This window comes from Taudactylus pleione, unplaced genomic scaffold, assembly GCF_031769625.1.
Source record: "Taudactylus pleione unplaced genomic scaffold, aTauple2 ptg000375l, whole genome shotgun sequence".
NCBI classification, from domain to species: Eukaryota; Metazoa; Chordata; class Amphibia; order Anura; family Myobatrachidae; genus Taudactylus; species Taudactylus pleione.
The window spans coordinates 1,920,034-1,942,585 of NW_028284776.1; the positions used below are offsets into that span (position 1 = coordinate 1,920,034).

At 49.3% G+C, this 22,552-nt stretch overlaps 1 protein-coding gene across 1 annotated transcript in view; it reads left to right on the forward strand.

The window, feature by feature from the left end:
* Positions 1-2,171: 2,171 nt before the first annotated feature.
* Positions 2,172-22,552, forward strand: part of LOC148508161 (phosphatidylinositol 3,4,5-trisphosphate 5-phosphatase 2A-like) — a 132,473-nt gene continuing 112,092 nt past the window's right edge. The window contains exons 1-2 of the mRNA XM_088444976.1: positions 2,172-2,305; positions 21,306-21,369. Coding sequence (XP_088301102.1) covers positions 2,172-2,305; positions 21,306-21,369 — 198 coding nt within the window. The remainder of the gene's footprint in view (positions 2,306-21,305; positions 21,370-22,552) is intronic.

Genomic DNA, 22,552 nt, shown 5'->3' on the forward strand with positions numbered 1-22,552 from the left:
GACCTTTGTAGAAACTTTCTCTAAAACAAGAGCATCAATTGACATTTGTTGTGAAATATGAAGGTGGGTTTATACTCTCAGGGCTATTATCACACGCGGATTTGTCCGTCCGGCAAAAAGGTATGTAGTCAGGAAGCCGGCGGTTGAAATGCCGACCGCCGGGTTCCCGACAGTGAAATCCCGGCCTGGGACTAATGAAAGGCATCTAAATACCGATGCCTATCATTAGACCCACGCCGAAATCCCGACGCCCGATCATAGGTAAGCCGGATGTCGGGAGCGGATGGCCCTGGGGGGGGGGGGGGGTTAGGTTTAGGGTCTCTCGTGGGGACTTAGGGTTAGGCCTCCCCCTGGGAGGGTTAGCTAGGGGAAGGGGGGTTTAGGGTCAGGCACCCCCTGGGAGAGATTAGGGTTAGGCAACCCCCCCGGGAGGGTTAGGTTTAGGGTGCGGGGAGTGGGGTTAGGTTTAGGCACCCCTTGGGGGAGGTTAGGATTAGGCACTTGGGGGAAGGTTAGGGTTAGGCACCCCTAAGGGAGGGTTAGGGTGGGGAGAGTGTTAGGGATAGCCTACTTACCATCCCTGTAGGGATCTTCATCTGCCGGCCTTCCGGCGTTGGTATTTCATCCGCTGGGCTGACGTCCGGTGGTAATACATACCGATTCCGGCAAAAAAACAAACTTTTCTTTTCATTGTTTAATTTCAGTGGAAGTGACAAATACTATGCACGAACACGGCATGGTCGCCGTGTTACAACCGTGATTACCACTGACTAGGACGGCTGCCGTCCACGGTTTGCAGTTTTACAGATTGAATAGAGATTCAAACACACGACAATAAAATTACACACGGTACAAAAACAGACTTTTTTTTGCTGGACGGACAAAACCGTTGAGTGTGAAATAGTCCTCAAGGCTCAGACACACATATATGCAGGAAAAATAACCATATATGCAGGAAAAATAACTAAAATGCAGCAATGAAAGGGATAATCAATTCCTTTGGAAACTGCTCTTTCTTCTTCACATTTAAATATGGTTTATATGTCACTACATTGGGAACATGGCATAATGTAATATACAGTATATAAACTACATATTGGAATAGATGCATTTTTTAATATATCAGTTTCACCACATATAATTTAAATTATATTTGTCTCGTGCCAAAATATCCATCAAATTACAATTTGCAGTTACATATTATCAATTATTGTACTTACAGAAATGAACTGGAACCAGTTGTTTCAATCAGGGCAAAGTTTTCTAACAGTGGCAAAAAAACAGTTTGGCTCAGAAGGATCAAATATAATGAAACACTAGTTAAAAATAAAATAAGACTATTGTATAAATAAATACAAAGATAATAAAAAAAATGTCATTGCCTTTTAATACAACAAACAATGATCTGTATTACATTCCTGTTCATGGGGGATTAAAGCAGGGGGCCCAAGACAAATGTTCTAAAACTGTCCTCCTGGCGCTCTGCTTGGCCGCGATACTGTGAGGTGAGGCCATGCCCCTTTTGCGTGCGTTCGTGCGTGCGCAATGGGACTGCCACGGCAGCTCAGCAGCCCCAGTCCGCTCCTGGTTGCAGCTATGAACAAAAGTTTTTGTACCACCCATTAATGAAATATAAGGTTAATGCAGCTGGAAAAATGCAAATAGATAATTTCATGGTATTCAGGAACAATATAGAAATGTTTGATTTGAGTCCCTCTTGAATGCACACGCATGCACTATGGACCTAGCAGGTGCTGAAACTCTGCAGCACAGACAGCCCACCTCATCAGAAAGTATAGGAGCTGCCACTGGTGGTGTTCCTCTTAGAAATAAGTAGCTGTTTTATGGTATTATTCCTCATTACTGCACTTATGTACATTAGGGGGAGAGGTGTCAAACCTTCTAAAAAGACAAGTGAAGAAATTGTGCATCACAATTCACAACCAATCATCTTCTACCTATTTATAGAATGTACTACTAGAAAAATGATAGCTAGAAGCTGATTGGTTGATATGGTCAACCTGTCCACTCGTCCTCTTTAGAAGATTTAATACATCTCCCCCTGTTACTGGTTAATACTACATGTAATAATTGTAATGACAGCAAAACAACAATTACGATTTACAAATATACAGGGTGTTTTTTTTTTCTTTAAGAACTTCAAGAAGAAAATGTGCGAATGTTGGTACCATGCTGAACTAAACCAAGCATGCGCAGAACAGCTACTGATCCATGATGGGAGGAATGGCGCCTTCCTTGTACGTCAGAGCGAGTCTCTGCATGGAGCGTTTGTTATCTGCCTCATGTGAGTGACTCCCTGCTTGCTATAGGATCTCTATAACAGTTCTCTTCCGCATATTGCAGGAATGTGGGTGTCAGACATCACCTAGGCTAGAAGTTTATATGTATTATACAACCTAGATCATCTTAAAGTGCACTTAACACCCGTAAAGTAACCATGGAAAGCGGTGTTTTTCTTTTAAATGACTGTTTTATCATGTAAGTCAGATTATAGAAATACCACTCTGAGGAGGGGCTGATGGTGAGTAGCACTCAAGTTCGTTCGGCAGACACCGCTTACGATTTTTAGCACTACATACAGTATACTCTATAGCCAAGCACACGCATCTGCTGTATGGGCACGTCTGAGTTGTGTGCATCTAGGTAACAACCCCACTTGTGGCTGAATGGACGTAACTGGGTGGCAACAGGACATTTGCACATAGGCTAAATTTAGAGAGAGCACACCGGGGGAGGGGGGGGATCTGTAGTGGGAATTGTTGGCCGATCAGAGATTTGCAGGCGCCAAGTTCCCGTCCCGTTTCAGGCTTGCCGTGGAGAAAGTATATGTCACTAACCTGGGTCTTAACATTGCTGATAGGTGCAGACTTTCATTCATGGCTGTCTCCAAACATCACAGGGTCATCTCCCTGCAGGGGCGGATTGGGCCGCCGGGAAAGCGGGAAAGTTCCCGCTGGGCCGGTCCCCTGAACCCCCCTGCTGGGGGGGCCGACACTGCCTGCCAGCTGCCGCGCTTCCAGGAACGCAAACCGGAGGCTCCCTGGTTACATCACCGTGCTGTGCAGTGTCCTCCTCTCCCTCAAGATAAATCCCCTTTTTGCTCAGTCCTAGATGCCCGCCGTCAACCCCCTCAGCTGTCCTGTCAGCCCCCTCAGCCCTAGCCGCCCACCGTCAGCCACTCAGCCTCAGACGCCCGCCATCAGCCGCTCGCCGTCAGCCCCCTCAGCCCTAGCCGCCCGCAGTCAGCCCCCTCAGTCGTCCTCTCGCCGCCCGCCACTCAACCGTCAGCCACTCAGCTTCAGCCGTCAGCCCTCGCCGCCCACCACTCAGCCTCAGCCGCCCGCCGTCAGCCCCCTCAGCCGCCCGCCCCCTCAACAAACCGCCATCAGCTCCATTGTCTTAATGAAATGACAAGGTCTGGTCATCCTCCAGGGCTGCATGAAATTAGGTGAACCATGCAGGGCTGAAAGGGCAAGGGATGAGTGCACGCTGCAGATGACTGTATAGTAGGAGCCGGAGGAGCAGGACGTCACACGGATGGCAGGAGCTATCCACTCATGTGCACACTGTCTGGTATCAGCGTGAGAGGAAGGACCCATGCGGATAGAAGGTGACCCTGGCCCGAGTGAAGGTAATTAGTGTTCAGTTTTCTTCTTCACAGCCCAATCTGTGCACTTATTCCAGGGGCGGATTGGGATGAAAAACCAGCCCGGGAAATTTATGGAAGCAGCCCTAATGGGGGCAGGGTCTTTTGAGGGGGTGGCGTCTGTCGAGGGGCGTAGGACCCTCCTCATATGACCTGATTTGTTGCGTTGGATGCAGTTGCAGGCTTTCTTGCGTCTTTTGCAGTTGGGTCTGCGACTTTATGCTAATTACGCTACAATGCCCTTCCCTGGTGTACATACGTGCTTTTGAATATGCAAGGACTAAGACGCCCATTGTCAGTGTCTACAGATGCTGCTATTATGTTTTATGCCATTGGTCGCTCCATTTAAAATTTCACCAGCCCTACGCTATATGCAGATCATCCGTCTGTGTATGGCCTCCAATGTGAGCAATTCAGCGTCTCTATAGCCAACCCCCTGTAACCGCCCACGAACCCCCAAAATATTTCTAATATACTTCTTGGTGCATGCGTATGAATCCATACAGCAACTCTGTACGATCATCATCATGACGCATGCGCGGTGTAACTCAGACACATGCGCTGAGGAAAAGCAATACACAAGAAAAAAAAAAAAAACATTGGCCCCGCAGGAAAAAAATTAAAACAAATTGGCCTCCACAAGAAAAAAAAAATAGCAGTGTACGTCCCTGTGGCCAGGAGGTATGGTGGGTGGTGTATGTCCCTGGCCTGGGGGGATATTGTATGTCTAAGGGGCCAGGGAGTAGGGTAAGATCCGGAGGCCTGGGGGTAGCGTGGGTTACTGGTAAGTTCCAGAGGCATGGATGGTAGTTAGGGTGGGTACTGTAGCGGGTTGTAAGGGCAGGATGGGAGTAGTAATAGTGGGAAGCAGGGGGTTGGATGGGAGTAGTAGTAGTGCAGATCAGGGGCAGGACGGGAATAGTAGTGGGAAGTGGGGGCAGCATGGGAGTATTAGTAATGTGGGGCAGGCTTGGAATAGTAGTAGTGCAGAGCAGGGGGCAGGCTGAGAATAATAGTAGGGACAGGATGTAATAGTGGAAAGCAGGGGCAGGATGAGAGTAGTAGTGTGGAGCAGGAGGTAGTAGTTGTGTGGAGCAGGGGCCAGGGTTGGAGTGGTAGTGTGGAGCAGGGGGCAGGGTGGGAGTAGTGTGGAGCAGGGGGCAGGGTGGGAGTAGTGTGGAGCAGGGGGCAGGGTGGGAGTAGTAGTAGTTTGGGGCAGGATGGAAGTAAAAGAGTGGTCAGCAGGGGCAAGATGGGGGTAGTAGTGAGGAGCAGGGTGGGAGCAGTGATGGGAATAAGTGCACAGATTGGGCTGTGAAGAAGAAAACTGAACACTAATTACCTTCACTCGGGCTAGGGTCACCTTCTATCCGCATGGGTCCTTCCTCTCACGCTGATACCAGACAGTGTGCACATGAGTGGATAGCTCCTGCCACCCGCGTGACGTCCTGCTCCTCCGGCTCCTACTATACACAATTACACAGTCATCTGCAGCGTGCACTCATCCCTTGCCCTTTCAGCCCTGCATGGTTCACCTCATTTCATGCAGCCCTGGAGGATGACCAGACCTTAGGGTTAGGTTTTGGGGGGGAGGTTAGGGTTAGGCACCCCTAGGGGGGGTAGGGTTAGGCACCACTGGGGGGAGTTAGGGCTATGCACTAAGGAGGATGGTTAGGTTTAGGCACGAAGGGGGGAGACTTAGGTTTAGGCACTAACTGGGAGGATTAAAGTGCGGGGTGGGGAGGTTTAGGGGTATACAGGAACGGAGGGTTAGGGGAGTAGGGGGTGGGTAAGTATACTTACCCTACCCCTGTCGGGATACCGACCAATGGGATGCTGCTGACGGTATTTTAATGGGGAGGGTTAGGGGTGGGGAGAGTTACGGTTAGGCTACAAGAAGGTAGGGTTAGGGTAAGGGGGAGAAGGGGGGAGGGTTAGTATGCATACTGTCGGTATTTTGACAGGAGGCATCCCGACTCCCGGTATTACATACCCATTCCCTCTGAACACCTTAGTGCACAGATTGTATACCTCACACTAAACCAGGCTCATACTGGCCTGTCACGGAGCCGGGGTATTCGCCGGTGGGCCCTACTGACTCTAAGCCACTCCCTCTGCTGTGTGGGGGTGGGGCCTACGGTGCTTCCGCTGTCTACAGGAGGAACCCTTAACATAACAGGGATGGGTGGCCATCCACAGTGGGTAATTAGCACATGCTTTTTTTTTTTTTCTTTCTAACCCTCAATCAATCCAAGTCCCAGCACTCTGATGGAGGGGGCAGGGCCTCTGGAGAGGGGCGGGCAGAGCCTTTAGTGTCAAAGGACTGGGCCAATGTTAACTGCTTGCCTCTGTGGCTGTTCCTGCCCAGACAGGATGTCCCAGGGAAGTCAGATGAGTGACGTCAGAGCAGGAGATTAGTTGAAGTTGAACCCAGCCTCTGCTTGCATCACAGCTAGGAGGAAAGGATTGGACACCGGGAGCTGCTCCCCTTCACAGTGTGGGTGAGCTCCTACTAACGTTATTGCATACTAGTAGTTTCTGCTGGCTGCCTGATTTTTTTATGTTTATTTTTTCTCTCTCTTTCCCATCCATCTCTTTCTCTCACACTCAATTCCCATATCTCTCTCACACTCCCTCCTCATATATCCCTCTCTCTCTCCCTCACTCTCACTCATATCTTTCTCACACTTCCCCCTCATATACTCTCTCTCTCTCATATTTCTCACACTCCCTCTCTATATACTGTACCTCTCTCTCTCCCTTCCCATATACCCACCTCTCTCTCCCATATATCTCACACTCCCACCTCATATACCTCTCTCTCTCCCATATCTCTCTCCCTTCCCATATACCCCCTCTCTCTCTCCCATATCTCTCTCCCTTCCCATACACACCCCTCTCTCTCCCATATCTCTTACACTTTCTCCCCATATACCTCTATCACTCTCCCATATCTCACACTCTCACCTCATATACCTCTCTCTCCCATATCTCTCCTTTCCCATATACTCCTCTCTCTCTCTCTCCCATATCTCTCCCTTCCCATATAGTCCCTCTCTCTCTCCCATATATCTCTCTCACTTCCCATATACCCCTCTCTCTCTCCCATATCTCTTACACTTGCTCCCCATATACCTCTCTCTCTCCCATCTCTCACACTCCCACCTCATATACCTCTCTCCCATATCTCTCCCTTCCCATATACCCCCTCTCTCTCTCCCATATCTCTCACACTCCCACCTCATATACCTCTCTCTCCCATATCTCCCCCTTCCCATATACCCCCTTTCTTACACTTCCTCCCCATATATCTCTCTCTCTCCCATATCTCTCACACTCCCACCTCATGTACTGTACTGTACCTCTCTTTCTCCCATCTCATATACCTCTCTCTCTCCCATATCTCTCCCTTCCAATATACCTCTCTCTCTCTCTCTCTCTCTCTCTCTCTCTCTCCCATATCTCTCACACTCCCACCTCATATTCCCCTCTCTCTCTCTCCCATATACCCCCTCTCTCTCTCCAATATCTCTTGCACTCCCTCCCCATATACCTCTCTCTCTCCAATATCTCACACTCCCTCCGTATATACCTCTCTCTCTTCTATATCTTTCTCTCCCTTCCCATATTTCTCTCTCCCCAATTTCTCTCCTCTCTCTCCCATATCTCTCTCTCCCTTCCCATACACCCCCCCCTCTCCCATTATCTCTCCCCATATACCTCTCTCTCTCTCCAATATATCTGACACTCCGTCCCCATATACCTCTCTTTCCATTATCTCTCTCCCTTCCCATAAAGCCCCCCTCTCTTTCCCATATCTCTCTCTTCCCATATACCCCCCTCTCTCTCCCATATCTCTCGCACTCCCTCCTCATATACCTCTCTCCCATATCTCTCTCTCCATTTCCATATACCCCACTCTCTGTCCCATATCTCTCTCTCCCTTCCCATATACCCCCACTCTGTCCCATATCTCTCTCTCCCTTCCCATATACCCATCTCTCTGTCCCATATATCTCTCTCCCTTCCCATATACCCTCCTCTGTCCTGTATCTCTTTGCCTTTCCATATACCCCCCTCTCTGTCCCATATCTCTCTCACACTCCCTCCTCATATACCTCTCTCTCCCTTCCCCTATACCCCCCTCTCTCTCCCATATCTCTCACACTCCCTCTCCATATACCTCACTCTCTCCCTTCCCATATACCCCCCTCTTTCTCTCCCTTCTCTCTCGCACTCCCCATATACCTCTCTCTCTCCCATAACCTCTTGCACTCCTTCCCCATATAAATCTATCTCACTCCCATAACTCTCACACTCCCTCCCCATATACCTATTTCTTCACAATCTATATCTGTCTCTCCCCCATATATATCTCTTTCCCATCTCTCTCTTTTCCCTATCTATTTTTCTCTCTATTTCCCCATCTCTCTCTCCCTAATCTCTCCCTCCCCCATCTCTCTCACTTTCTCTTCCCCATATATTTCTTTCTCTCTCTCTCGCTCCATATATATATCTCCTTCTTCCCTATCTCTATCTTCCCCATATCTCTCTCCCTTCCTATAACCTCCCCTTTCTCTACTATATCTCTATCTTCCTTCACATATACCCCCCTCTCTCTCTCCCATATCTCTCACACTCCCGCCTCATATACCTCTTTCTCCCTTCCTATACACCCCCTTGTCTCTCTGCCATGTCTTTCTCGCACTCCCTCCCCGTATACCTCTATCTCTCTCCCATATCTCTCTCACACTCTATTCCTCATACATTTTTCTCCCCAAATACATCTCTTTCTTCCCCATCTCGCTCCCTATATACCTCTCTTGCTCCCCATCTCTTTCTTTCTCCCCATATACTCTCTTTACCCCATCTATTTTTCTTTATCTTCCCCATCTCTATCTCTTGCTCAACTCTCTCTCTCATCTCTCTTCCTTCCCTATCTCTCTGTCCCCAACTTTCTTTCTCTTCATAATTTCTCTCTCTCTTCCCCACCTTTCTCTCTCTTCCCCACTTCTTTCTCTCTCTCTCTCTCTCTCTCTCTCTTTCTCTCTCCATTTCTCTCTCGTGTCCTTATCTCTTTCAACCACATCTCTCTCTTTCCCATCTCTCTCCTATATCTTTCTCCCAATATGCCTCTCTTTCCTATCTCTCTCTCCCCCATATACATCTCTCTACCCCATCTCTCTGTCACTTTATTCCCCATATATTTCTCTCTCTTCCTCTTCTCTTTTTCTCTTCCCCATCTTTCTCTCTCACTTCCCCTTCTCTCTCTCTTCCCCATCTCTCTCTCAACCACCTTTCTCTCATCTCCTCTCTATCAACCACATCTCTCTTTCTCTCTTTTTAATAGTTACGTCCTACTAGTACACACAGAGAGCAGCATCACACTGAAAATTATAACCAGGCCCTTTTTAATGTGCCAGAAGGAAAGAAGAATCACAGATGAGGTGTCCTCATTTGGACAGTTATTTTTCTTTCCTTTTGCCCCCTTGGTGGCTATCCAGACCTATTCAACTCTGTACTTCAGGGGGCCCCTACCATTGCATTTTCCATATGGGCCCTTCATGCCCCAGTCTGACACTGCACTGAACCACAGCCTGGAACCAGCACCCTTCCCTAAACCAGCCCAATACAACAGCACTCGGTGCAGGGAAACCAATACCATTAGAAGGTTAGTATACTATATACCTGGTTAACTACTGAGCACAAAGTAGGACAAAACAACAAGCAATGTCCCAGCAGTATGATGGTGTTGACCGAGGATGTATACAGTTCACAGGAAAATAGCAGAGTATACTTGCAGGTTGGAGTGCGATGATATGACTTGTATGCAGTATGGGAGCAGCAGGCCTGACAGGTAATGGTGCACTGCGGTGGATGTTTCCAAGATGGTGAGTAGCGTGGACGCTGTAACGCTGGTGGAACTACAGACACAGCGGCAAGTGAGAAATGGATCAGTCCACAGCGTGGAAGCTGCAGCACTGACAGGATAGGAATACAGCAGTAGATGGAACTCGGCAGATCAGTATGAATGCTGTGATGCTGGTCTGTAGCAGCGTGAGCACTGTGAAGCTGACAGGTTGGTAACTTGCTGGAATCAATGAGGTAATGAGGAAGTCACGGAGGACACAATACAGGATACAGAGAACTCCTGTAGCCTTGAACTATCCGGGTATGAACTCATTGTTCAGGCAATAGGTTGCACCCAGGAACTGGCTTCAGTAGGGAGTGGTCTCTAGCCATTAGACTATCAGACCAGGTGAGTGAACAGGTGCAGCAACTAGTCACAGGGAGACAGGGGTGGATTGGGATGAAAAACCAGCCCGGGAAATTTATGGAAGCAGCCCTAATGGGGGCAGGGTCTTTTGAGGGGGTGGCGTCTGTCGAGGGGCGCAGGACCCCTCCTCATATGGCCTGATTTGTTGCGTTGGACGCAGTTGCAGGCTTTCTTGCGTCTTTTGCAGTTGGGTCTGCGACTTTATGCTAATTACGCTACAATGCCCTTCCCTGGTGTACATACGTGCTTTTGAATATGCAAGGACTAAGACGCCCATTGTCAGTGTCTACAGATGCTGCTATTAAGTTTTATGCCATTGGTCGCTCCATTTAAAATTTCACCAGCCCTACGCTATTTGCAGATCATCCGTCTGTGTATGGCCTCCAATGTGAGCAATTCAGCGTCTCTATAGCCAACCCCCTGTAACCGCCCACGAACCCCCAAAACATTTCTAATATACTTCTTGGTGCATGCGTATGAATCCGTACAACAACTCTGTACGATCATCATCATGACGCATGCACGGTGTAACTCAGACACATGCGCTGAGGAAAAGCAATGCACAAAAAAAAAAAAAAAACATTGGCCCCGCAGGAAAAAAATTAAAACAAATTGGCCTCCACAAGAAAAAAAAAATAGCAGTGTACGTCCCTGTGGCCAGGAGGTATGGTGGGTGGTGTATGTCCCTGGCCTGGGGGGATATTGTATGTCTAAGGGGCCAGGGAGTAGGGTAAGATCCGGAGGCCTGGGGGTAGCGTGGGTTACTGGTAAGTTCCAGAGGCATGGATGGTAGTTAGGGTGGGTACTGTAGCGGGTTGTAAGGGCAGGATGGGAGTAGTAATAGTGGGAAGCAGGGGGTTGGATGGGAGTAGTAGTAGTGCAGATCAGGGGCAGGACGGGAATAGTAGTGGGAAGTGGGGGCAGCATGGGAGTATTAGTAATGTGGGGCAGGCTTGGAATAGTAGTAGTGCAGAGCAGGGGGCAGGCTGAGAATAATAGTAGGGACAGGATGTAATAGTGGAAAGCAGGGGCAGGATGAGAGTAGTAGTGTGGAGCAGGAGGTAGTAGTTGTGTGGAGCAGGGGCCAGGGTTGGAGTGGTAGTGTGGAGCAGGGGGCAGGGTGGGAGTAGTGTGGAGCAGGGGGCAGGGTGGGAGTAGTGTGGAGCAGGGGGCAGGGTAGGAGTAGTAGTAGTTTGGGGCAGGATGGAAGTAAAAGAGTGGTCAGCAGGGGCAAGATGGGAGTAGTAGTGAGGAGCAGGGTGGGAGCAGTGATGGGAATAAGTGCACAGATTGGGCTGTGAAGAAGAAAACTGAACACTAATTACCTTCACTCGGGCCAGGGTCACCTTCTATCCGCATGGGTCCTTCCTCTCACGCTGATACCAGACAGTGTGCACATGAGTGGATAGCTCCTGCCACCCGCGTGACGTCCTGCTCCTCCGGCTCCTACTATACACAATTACACAGTCATCTGCAGCGTGCACTCATCCCTTGCCCTTTCAGCCCTGCATGGTTCACCTCATTTCATGCAGCCCTGGAGGATGACCAGACCTTGTCATTTCATTAAGACAAGGGAGCTGATGGCGGTTTGTTGAGGGGGCGGGCGGCTGAGGGGGCTGACGGCGGGCCGCTGAGGCTGAATGGCGGGCGGCGAGGGCTGACGGCTGAAGCTGAGTGGCTGACGGTTGAGTGGCGGGCAGCGAGAGGACGACTGAGGGGGCTGACGGCAGGCGGCTAGGGCTGAGGGGGCTGACGGCGAGCGGCTGATGGCGGGCGTCTGAGGCTGAGTGGCTGACGGTGGGCAGCTAGGGCTGAGGGGGCTGACAGGACAGCTGAGGGGGTTGACGGCAGGCATCTAGGGCTGAGCAAAAAGGGGATTTATCTTGAGGGAGAGGAGGACACTGCACAGCACGGTGATGTAACCAGGGAGCCTCCGGTTTGCATTCCTGGAAGCGCGGCAGCCGGCAGGCAGTGTCGGCCGGCCCAGCAGAGGGGTTCAAGGGACCGGCCCAGCGGGAACTTTCCCGCTTTCCCGGCGTCCCAATCCGCCCCTGACTTATTCCCATCACTGCTCCCACCCTGCTCCTCACTACTACCCCCATCTTGCCCCTGCTGACCACTCTTTTACTTCCATCCTGCCCCAAACTACTACTACTCCCACCCTGCCCCCTGCTCCACACTACTCCCACCCTGCCCCCTGCTCCACACTACTCCCACCCTGCCCCCTGCTCCACACTACCACTCCAACCCTGGCCCCTGCTCCACACAACTACTACCTCCTGCTCCACACTACTACTCTCATCCTGCCCCTGCTTTCCACTATTACATCCTGTCCCTACTATTATTCTCAGCCTGCCCCCTGCTCTGCATTACTACTATTCCAAGCCTGCCCCACATTACTAATACTCCCATGCTGCCCCCACTTCCCACTACTATTCCCGTCCTGCCCCTGATCTGCACTACTACTACTCCCATCCAACCCCCTGCTTCCCACTATTACTACTCCCATCCTGCCCTTACAACCCGCTACAGTACCCACCCTAACTACCATCCATGCCTCTGGAACTTACCAGTAACCCACGCTACCCCCAGGCCTCCGGATCTTACCCTACTCCCTGGCCCCTTAGACATACAATATCCCCCCAGGCCAGGGACATACACCACCCACCATACCTCCTGGCCACAGGGACGTACACTGCTATTTTTTTTTTCTTGTGGAGGCCAATTTGTTTTAATTTTTTTCCTGCAGGGCCAATGTTTTGTTTTTTTTTTGTGCATTGCTTTTCCTCAGCGCATGTGTCTGAGTTACACCGCGCATGCGTCATGATGATGATCGTACAGAGTTGCTGTACGGATTCATACGCATGCAACAAGAAGTATATTAGAAATGTTTTGGGGGTTCGTGGGTGGTTACAGGGGGTTGGCTATAGAGACGCTGAATTGCTCACATTGGAGGCCATACACAGACGGATGATCTGCAAATAGCGTAGGGCTGGTGAAATTTTAAATGGAGCGACCAATGGCATAAATCATAATTGCAGCATCTGTAGACACTGACAATGGGCGTCTTAGTCCTTGCATATTCAAAAGCACGTATGTACACCAGGGAAGGGCATTGTAGCGTAATTAGCATAAAGTCGCAGACCCAACTGCAAAAGACGCAAGAAAGCCTGCAACTGCGTCCAACGCAACAAATCAGGCCATATGAGGAGGGGTCCTGCGCCCCTCGATAGACGCCACCCCCTCAAAAGACCCTGCCCCCATTAGGGCTGCTTCCATAAATTTCCTGGGCTGGTTTTTCATCCCAATCCACCCCTGTCTCCCTGTGACTAGTTGCTGCACCTGTTCACTCACCTGGTCTGATAGTCTAATGGCTAGAGACCACTCCCTACTGAAGCCAGTTCCTGTGTGCAACCTATTGCCTGAACAATGAGTTCATACCCGGATAGTTCAAGGCTACAGGAGTTCTCTGTATCCTGTATTGTGTCCTCCGTGACTTCCTCATTACCTCATTGATTCCAGCAAGTTACCAACCTGTCAGCTTCACAGTGCTCACGCTGCTACAGACCAGCATCACAGCATTCATACTGATCTGCCGAGTTCCATCTACTGCTGTATTCCTATCCTGTCAGTGCTGCAGCTTCCACGCTGTGGACTGATCCATTTCTCACTTGCCGCTGTGTCTGTAGTTCCACCAGCGTTACAGCGTCCAGGCTACTCACCATCTTGGAAACATCCACCGCAGTGCACTATTACCTGTCAGGCCTGCTGCTCCCATACTGCATACAAGTCATATCATCGCACTCCAACCTGCAAGTATACTCTGCTATTTTCCTGTGAACTGTATACATCCTCGGTCAACACCATCATACTGCTGGCTGGGACATTGCTTGTTGTTTTGTCCTACTTTGTGCTCAGTAGTTAACCAGGTATATAGTATACTAACCTTCTAATGGTATTGGTTTCCCTGCACCGAGTGCTGTTGTATTGGGCTGGTTTAGGGAAGGGTGCTGGTTCCAGGCTGTGGTTCAGTGCAGTGTCAGACTGGGTCCATGAAGGGCCCATATGGGAAACGCAATGGTAGGGGCCCCCTGAAGTACAGAGTTGAATAGGTCTGGATAGCCACCAAGGGGGCAAAAGGAAAGAAAAATAACTGTCCAAATGAGGACACCTCATCTGTGATTCTTCTTTCCTTCTGGCACATTAAAAAGGGCCTGGTTATAATTTTCAGTGTGATGCTGCTCTCTGTGTGTACTAGTAGGACGTAACTATTAAAAAGAGAGAAAGAGAGATGTGGTTGATAGAGAGGAGATGAGAGAAAGGTGGTTGAGAGAGAGATGGGGAAGAGAGAGAGAAGGGGAAGTGAGAGAGAAAGATGGTGAAAAGAAAAAGAGATGAGGAAGAGAGAGAAATATATGGGGAATAAAGTGACAGAGAGATGGGGTAGAGAGATGTATATGGGGGAGAGAGAGATAGGAAAGAGAGGCATATTGGGAGAAAGATATAGGAGAGAGATGGGAAAGAGAGAGATGTGGTTGAAAGAGATAAGGACACGAGAGAGAAATGGAGAGAGAAAGAGAGAGAGAGAGAGAGAGAGAGAGAAAGAAGTGGGGAAGAGAGAGAGAAATTATGAAGAGAAAGAAAGTTGGGGACAGAGAGATAGGGAAGGAAGAGAGATGAGAGAGAGAGTTGGGCAAGAGATAGAGATGGGGAAGATAAAGAAAAATAGATGGGGTAAAGAGAGTATATGGGGAGAAAGAAAGAGATGGGGAGCAAGAGAGGTATATAGGGAGCGAGATGGGGAAGAAAGAGATGTATTTGGGGAGAAAAATGTATGAGGAAGAGAGTGTGAGAGAGATATGGGAGAGAGATAGAGGTATACGGGGAGGGAGTGCGAGAAAGACATGGCAGAGAGAGAAGGGGGTGTATAGGAAGGGAGAAAGAGGTATATGAGGCGGGAGTGTGAGAGATATGGGAGAGAGAGAGGGGGGTATATGTGAAGGAAGATAGAGATATAGTAGAGAAAGGGGAGGTTATAGGAAGGGAGAGAGAGATGGGGAAGATAGAGATAGGGAAGAAGGAGATATATATGTGGAGCGAGAGAGAGAGAAAGAAATATATGGGGAAGAGAAAGTGAGAGAGATGGGGGAGGGAGAGATTAGGGAGAGAGAGATGGGGAAATAGAGAGAAAAATAGATAGGGAAAAGAGAGAGATGGGAAAGAGATATATATGGGGGAGAGACAGATATAGATTGTGAAGAAATAGGTATATGGGGAGGGAGTGTGAGAGTTATGGGAGTGAGATAGATTTATATGGGGAAGGAGTGCAAGAGGTTATGGGAGAGAGAGAGGTATATGGGGAGTGCGAGAGAGATGGGAGAGAAAGAGGGGGGTATATGGGAAGGGAGAGAGTGAGGTATATGGAGAGGGAGTGTGAGAGATATGGGAGAGAGAGGGGGGTATAGGGGAAGGGAGAGAGAGGTATATGAGGAGGGAGTGTGAGAGAGATATGGGACAGAGAGGGGGGTATATGGAAAGGGAAAGAGATACAGGACAGAGGAGGGTATATGGGAAGGGAGAGAGATATATGGGACAGAGAGATGGGTATATGGGAAGGGAGAGAGAGATATGGGACAGAGTGGGGGTATATGGGAAGGGAGAGAGAGATATGGGACAGAGAGTGGGGTATATGGAAAGGGAGAGAGAGATATGGGAGAGAGGTATATGAGGAGGGAGTGCGAGAGATATGGGAGAGAGAGAGGGGGGTATATGGGAAGAGAGAGATATGGGAAAGAGAGGGGGGCTTTATGGGAAGGGAGAGAGATAATGGAAAGAGAGGTATATGGGGACGGAGTGTCAGATATATTGGAGAGAGAGAGAGGTATATGGGGAGAGATAATGGGAGAGGGGGGGGTGTATGGGAAGGGAGAGAGAGATATGGGAGAGAGAGGAGAGAAATTGGGGAGAGAGAAATATGGGAAGGGAGAGAAAGATATAGGAGAGAGAGAGGTATATACGGAGGGAGTGTGAGATATTGGAGAGAGAGAGGTATATGGGGAGGGAGTGCAAGAGATATTGGAGAGAGAGGGGGTATATGGGAGAGAGAGAGAGGGGAATATGAGGTGGGAGTGTGAGAGATATGGGAGAGAGAGAGAGAGAGAGAGAGAGGTATATTGGAAGGGAGAGATATGGGAGAGAGAGAGGTATATGAGATGGGAGAAAGAGAGGTACAGTACAGTACATGAGGTGGGAGTGTGAGAGATATGGGAGAAAGAGAGATATATGGGGAGGAAGTGTAAGAAAGGGGGTATATGGGAAGGGGGAGATATGGGAGAGAGAGGTATATGAGGTGGGAGTGTGAGAGATATGGGAGAGAGAGAGGGGGTATATGGGAAGGGAGAGATATGGGAGAGAGGTATATGAGGTGGGAGTGTGAGAGATGGGAGAGAGAGAGGTATATGGGGAGCAAGTGTAAGAGATATGGGAGAGAGAGAGGGGTATATGGGAAGTGAGAGAGATATATGGGAGAGAGAGAGGGACTATATGGGAAGGGAGAGATATGGGAGAGAGAGAGAGAAGAGTATATGGGAAAGGAGAGATATGGGAGAGAGAGGTATATGAGGTGAGAGTGTGAGATATGGGAGAGTGATAGAGGTATATGGGGAGAAAGTGTAAGAGATATGGGAGAGAGAGGGGTGTGTATGGGAAGGGAGAGAGATATGGGAGAGAGAGAGGGGGTATATGGGAAGGGAGAGAGATATGGGAGAGAGAGAGGGGGTATATTGGAAGGGAGAGAGATATGGGAGAGAGAGAGGTATATGAGGTGGGAGTGTGAGATATATGGGAGAGAGAGGTGGGTATATGGGAAGGGAGAGAGAGAGGTACAGTATATAGAGAGGGAGTGTGAGAAATATGAGAGAGAGAGTATATGAGGGGGACGTGTGAGAAAGATATGAGAGAGAGTGAGGGAGAGAGAGAGGGATATATGAGGAGGGAGTGTGAGAGAGATATGGGAATTGAGTGTGAGAGAAAGAGATGGATGGGAAAGAGAGAGAAAAAATAAACATAAAAAAATCAGGCAGCCAGCAGAAACTACTAGTATGCAATAACGTTAGTAGGAGCTCACCCACACTGTGAAGGGGAGCAGCTCCCGGTGTCCAATCCTTTCCTCCTAGCTGTGATGCAAGCAGAGGCTGGGTTCAACTTCAACTAATCTCCTGCTCTGACGTCACTCATCTGACTTCCCTGGGACATCCTGTCTGGGCAGGAACAGCCACAGAGGCAAGCAGTTAACATTGGCCCAGTCCTTTGACACTAAAGGCTCTGCCCGCCCCTCTCCAGAGGCCCTGCCCCCTCCATCAGAGTGCTGGGACTTGGATTGATTGAGGGTTAGAAAGAAAAAAAAAAAAGCATGTGCTAATTACCCACTGTGGATGGCCACCCATCCCTGTTATGTTAAGGGTTCCTCCTGTAGACAGCGGAAGCACCGTAGGCCCCACCCCCACACAGCAGAGGGAGTGGCTTAGAGTCAGTAGGGCCCACCGGGGAATACCCCGGCTCCGTGACAGGCCAGTATGAGCCTGGTTTAGTGTGAGGTATACAATCTGTGCACTAAGGTGTTCAGAGGGAATGGGTATGTAATACCGGGAGTCGGGATGCCTCCTGTCAAAATACCGACAGTATGCATACTAACCCTCCCCCCTTCTCCCCCTTACCCTAACCCTACCTTCTTGTAGCCTAACCGTAACTCTCCCCACCCCTAACCCTCCCCATTAAAATACCGTCAGCAGCATCCCATTGGTCGGTATCCCGACAGGGGTAGGGTAAGTATACTTACCCACCCCATACTCCCCTAACCCTCCGTTCCTGTATACCCCTAAATCTCCCCACCCCACACTTTAATCCTCCCAGTTAGTGCCTAAACCTAAGTCTCCCCCCTTCGTGCCTAAACCTAACCATCCTCCTTAGTGCATAGCCCTAACTCCCCCCAGTGGTGCCTAACCCTACCCCCCCTAGGGGTGCCTAACCCTAACCTCCCCCCCAATACCTAACCCTAACCCCGCTATGCTGCCTAAACCTATCACTCCCCCCCGCGGCTAACAGCTAAGACACACCGGCTTACCTCGATCGGGATTGTGTCTGTCTAGATTCCGGTGTCGGGGTTAAGTATATCGACACCTATCTTAAGTCCCTTGTTGGGCTTGCACCGTCAGGACCAAGCCCAACCAGACCATCCGCCAGTCTGCTAACTACAACCTGTTCAGAGACTGTATTACTTTTCCTAACATTCAGTTTCTGAGTTCTGCCCTGGTTCCAGTTCCAGGTCTTGCGTCAGAGCTGTACCAGGGTTACAGCTGTCTCAAGTTGTATCCTGGATACATAAGACTCCGATTCCTGGTCTGAGTTCTGAGTTCCTATCTACCAGTACAATTCTATTCTAAGTTCCGGGGTCACTCTTGTGGTTGTAACATGTTCCTAGTCTAGTAGGCCTCCATGGTCACTAGACGAGGGAATGCCCAGTTACCTGGGTAATCACCCCGGTTCCAGTTTAATATCCTTGCACATCACAAGTCTGTGGTTCCTACACTTGCAATAGTGTCTATCCTCCTGTTTGGTCATGAGCCAGAGCTGGATCAAACCATCTTGTTTCACAAGCACGTCAGCCAGACCCAGGGGTTCTGAACCAGAACTACAAAATAAGCAGACCATGACAGTATAATCGACCTCAGTACTTTTTTTGATAGTCACACTTGGTTTCCTTAATGCAATATATTTCTGAATCATGTGTAGGCGTATAACAAACTGTTCATAACTGCAAAGACCTTTTAATTCACTTTGTGACACAACTGGATGAAAGGTTATGCTTAGGTATAAGTTTTCATCAGATGCTTTTCATGTAGTACAATGATATCTATAATTCTTCCTTATACAGGTCACTTATTCTGTAATCTTCTTTATTCAATGAACCCAACTACGCCACATAGAAGCTGACTGAGCGGTGGATACAGACCCGTCCGCATCTTTTGCCTCAGCCATATCTGCATCTTTATGCTAATACCGTGGCCAAATCTGTTCATACTGAGATGCCCACTTGCAGTGGCGCTAATCTGTCATGGTGATATTTAAACGCACCATCAGTGCACCAACAGACACAACATCAGTGCACTATTAGTTGCACCATCAGTGCATGTTATGGTTCTCGCACTGTTGTGCAAGACCGCAGGACTGCTGACCGAATACAAGACAGAGTTGAAAGGTGGCAGTCCTTCCACTACTGGAACTAGCTAGAGTGAGGCTACAGGTGTATGGTAACTAGAACAGATATAAGGACACGGTACACTAGCAGCAGCAGATGATGATAATCTCGGGTACCTCTTGTGACTATGGCGCAGCTGGGTAGCCAGGCAGGGAGAGGCTAGACAACGAACCCAAGTTGCAGAGCAGGAGTGACCTGGACTATGAAACAGCAGGCTTTACAGACAAGGACTAGACAACCAAGATACAGACAATGACAAGACAGGCAATGCACAATAATGTGGCAGGACCACTGGCTGAGGTAACAGACTAAGTTCAAGGTGCGGCCTTGTGGGCTGTGGTGCGGCAGGAACAACACGGAGCGGCCTTGAGGACCGAGGTGTGACAGGAACAAAACAGAGTGGCCTTGAGGGCAGAGGTGTGACAGGAATAAGATGGAGTGACCTTGAGGGCCGAAGTGCGACTGGAACAACATGATGCTGCCTTGAGGGTCAAGGTACAGTCTTGAGGGCCAAGGTGCGACAAGAACAGGATGGAGCGGCCTTGAGGGCCAAGGTGTGACAGGAACAACACAGAGCAGCTTTGAGGGCTGAAGTGTGACAGGAACAACACGATTCAGCCTTGAGGGCTGAGGTGCAGTCTTGAGGGCCAAGGTGCAACAGGAACAACATGACAGACAGGTGAACTCAGATGCGGCAGGAACACAGGCTGGAGGCAGCGAGGTGGAGAACACTGCAGGCTTGAATCGGCTGGAAACAGACTGATGCGGCTTGACTGGGCTGTGGTATGGAAATGCAGCGGGCAGCGTAGAGGTAACCCGCGGCTGCAGGTCACTGCTCCGGGAAATCCAAACAGCAAGGATGTGAGCCTAAATGAAACCACACCAGATGACTCACAGGCAACTTCTGATCAAGCAGACAGGCACAAGAAACAGCAGAAACAATATCAGCACACAGGAACTGCAGCACGTGGTAAGAATAACTAGAACTCAGGCTTCTGAGCACAGGACAAACATACTCTGGAAGTCAGACAGCATCACTGGCATGAAGTGTGGAACTGGCTGTAACTTATCAGCAGTAGGAACCAATCAGGGCAATCCCTGCAGGGAGCCTTCTCTAACGACAAGCTAGTATGCAGCCTAGCTCTGCACACAGACAGACAGGTAGGAATGCAACAATGAACTGCACACAGACAAGACAGAATTCCAGCTGCATGCAACAGTTGGAACTGGAATCAAGACATGATGCAGTGTCCCACTAACCTACTATGGCTGGGACCTGCCACCAAGTTGATCCATTGCCGAGGATCCTAACAGTGCACCATCAGATGCTCCATCAGTGCACTATTAGTTGCACCATCAATGCATCATCAGACACACCATCAGTGGACCATTATATGCACCATCAGATGCACTATAGGACACCCCATTAGTGCACCATCAGTACACTATTATACACACCATCAGTGCACTGTTAGACGCACCATCAGACACCCCATCAGTGCACCATCAGATACACCATGAAAACTATACTCATACCTGCCGACTTAGGCATTCCCCTACCCAAGAGAAGCCCAGGGAGGAGCAGCAGGTGGGTGGATTTGGGGGGACAGCTTAAAACGCGTCATTAAGCCTCACGCATATTTTAAATAGGCTAAATTATGCGAATCTCATAGAATCGCATAATTAGGCACCGCCCCCAATGCACGGACCCACCGATCCCTGCTAATATTCTCCCCATTCTGCCGACTTTACTAGGAAGTGGGCAGAATGTGGGAGAAGTGCCTACCCTTCCAGGGGGGCGGAGGGTTACCTAAAAATCGGGAGCCTCCCGTGAATTCCGGGAGGGTAGGCATGTATGTCTAAACAATACATTCTCATTAAGTGTACCCACCTGTCGGAAACCACACAGCCATGGTTTCTGGGTTATGATGTCTATGAAATATATATCATTTGTCTTTACAATGTGGGAAAACATTCCTACCTGGATATTTTGCATTGAACCAATAAATGTAAAATATAACTTATTTTTTATGTAATACTGTAGCTTCTAATACCACACATAAATACAGAAATGAAAGCTTCAAGATTTGAATGTCTTTCCACAGGTACCAACAACAGCTGCACTCATACCGTGTTTTACCAGATGAGAATGGATTACTTTCAGTTCAGGTGTGCAAAGAAGACTAATTAACCTGTATATTAATATATTATGTGGAAAGGAACATATTCTGTTCTGTGCATTTGCTTTTTACATTTACACTGGACTGATAAATATAATATTCTAAAAGAAATGCTATTTTTGCAGGGCACTTAGGTCTCAGGACCTGATGCAGACCCGCTCGCTAGCAAGCAGCCGCTCGTTGCAGATGATGTTCGCTAATGTGTGCATGAGTGTAGTTCGCAGTGCGCGTGTGCAAACTAGTTCGAGCGATCGGATTTTGCTCGCTCGCCCTGCAAAGACAGCCCAGTGGAATGAGTGACAGGAGAGGTCGTTTGTGGGTGGTAACGGGCAGGGGAGTAGTAACGGGGGAGTGGAGTTACGGACGCAAGCGTGCCAGAGTGTTTTCACGCCGTTTCTGGGGTGTACATAATTAACAGGCAGTGTCATAATTAGGGATGTGCAGGCTCGGATAGGTTCGAGTTTGCACGTGGAGTTCGGATTTTTCCCTCCAAAAAAACGGAACTCAGAAAGAGGCAAAACGTCATCTTACATGGACGAACATCATCATTCCTGGACTTTTGTCCAGGAATGATGATGTTCGTCCATGTAAGATGACGTTTTGCCTCTTTCTGAGTTCCGTTTTTTTGGAGGGAAAAATCCGAACTCCACGTGCAAACTCGAACCTATCCGAGCCTGCACATCCCTAGTCATAATACACATCACCTGGTTGAATAATACACTGAGGTGCTCGCAGTGCTTGCGGTAGGGTACAGTCAACCACAAGCGCTGCGGTCAGATCCGATGGAACCCGATGTACCGACGGTTGTATATACTTTCTGGAGATGACGTATGCAAGTGGGCGGCTAAAGACAGGCTGGTGGGCATCTGTAAACACAAAGTGATCGCTCGCCAATACATAGTGGGCATGCCTTGCCGAGTGGCTGCCTTGATGTCACTTTGCAAAATTTACATACGCAGGGAGCGAGCGGCCGCATCTAGCGAGCGGGTCTGAATCAGGTCCTCAGTCTCAATAACTGTATAGTACTTGAAGTAAGTCCGACTCAGACTCTTTACTTTGCATGGTGGCTCGCCTTACGGTGGTAGCACGGCGGGTGCTCTCCTTACACAGTGGGCCGACGGCGTGCAAACTGCGCATAGGGCATGTGTTATATGCGGCGCGGCGGCGGTGCA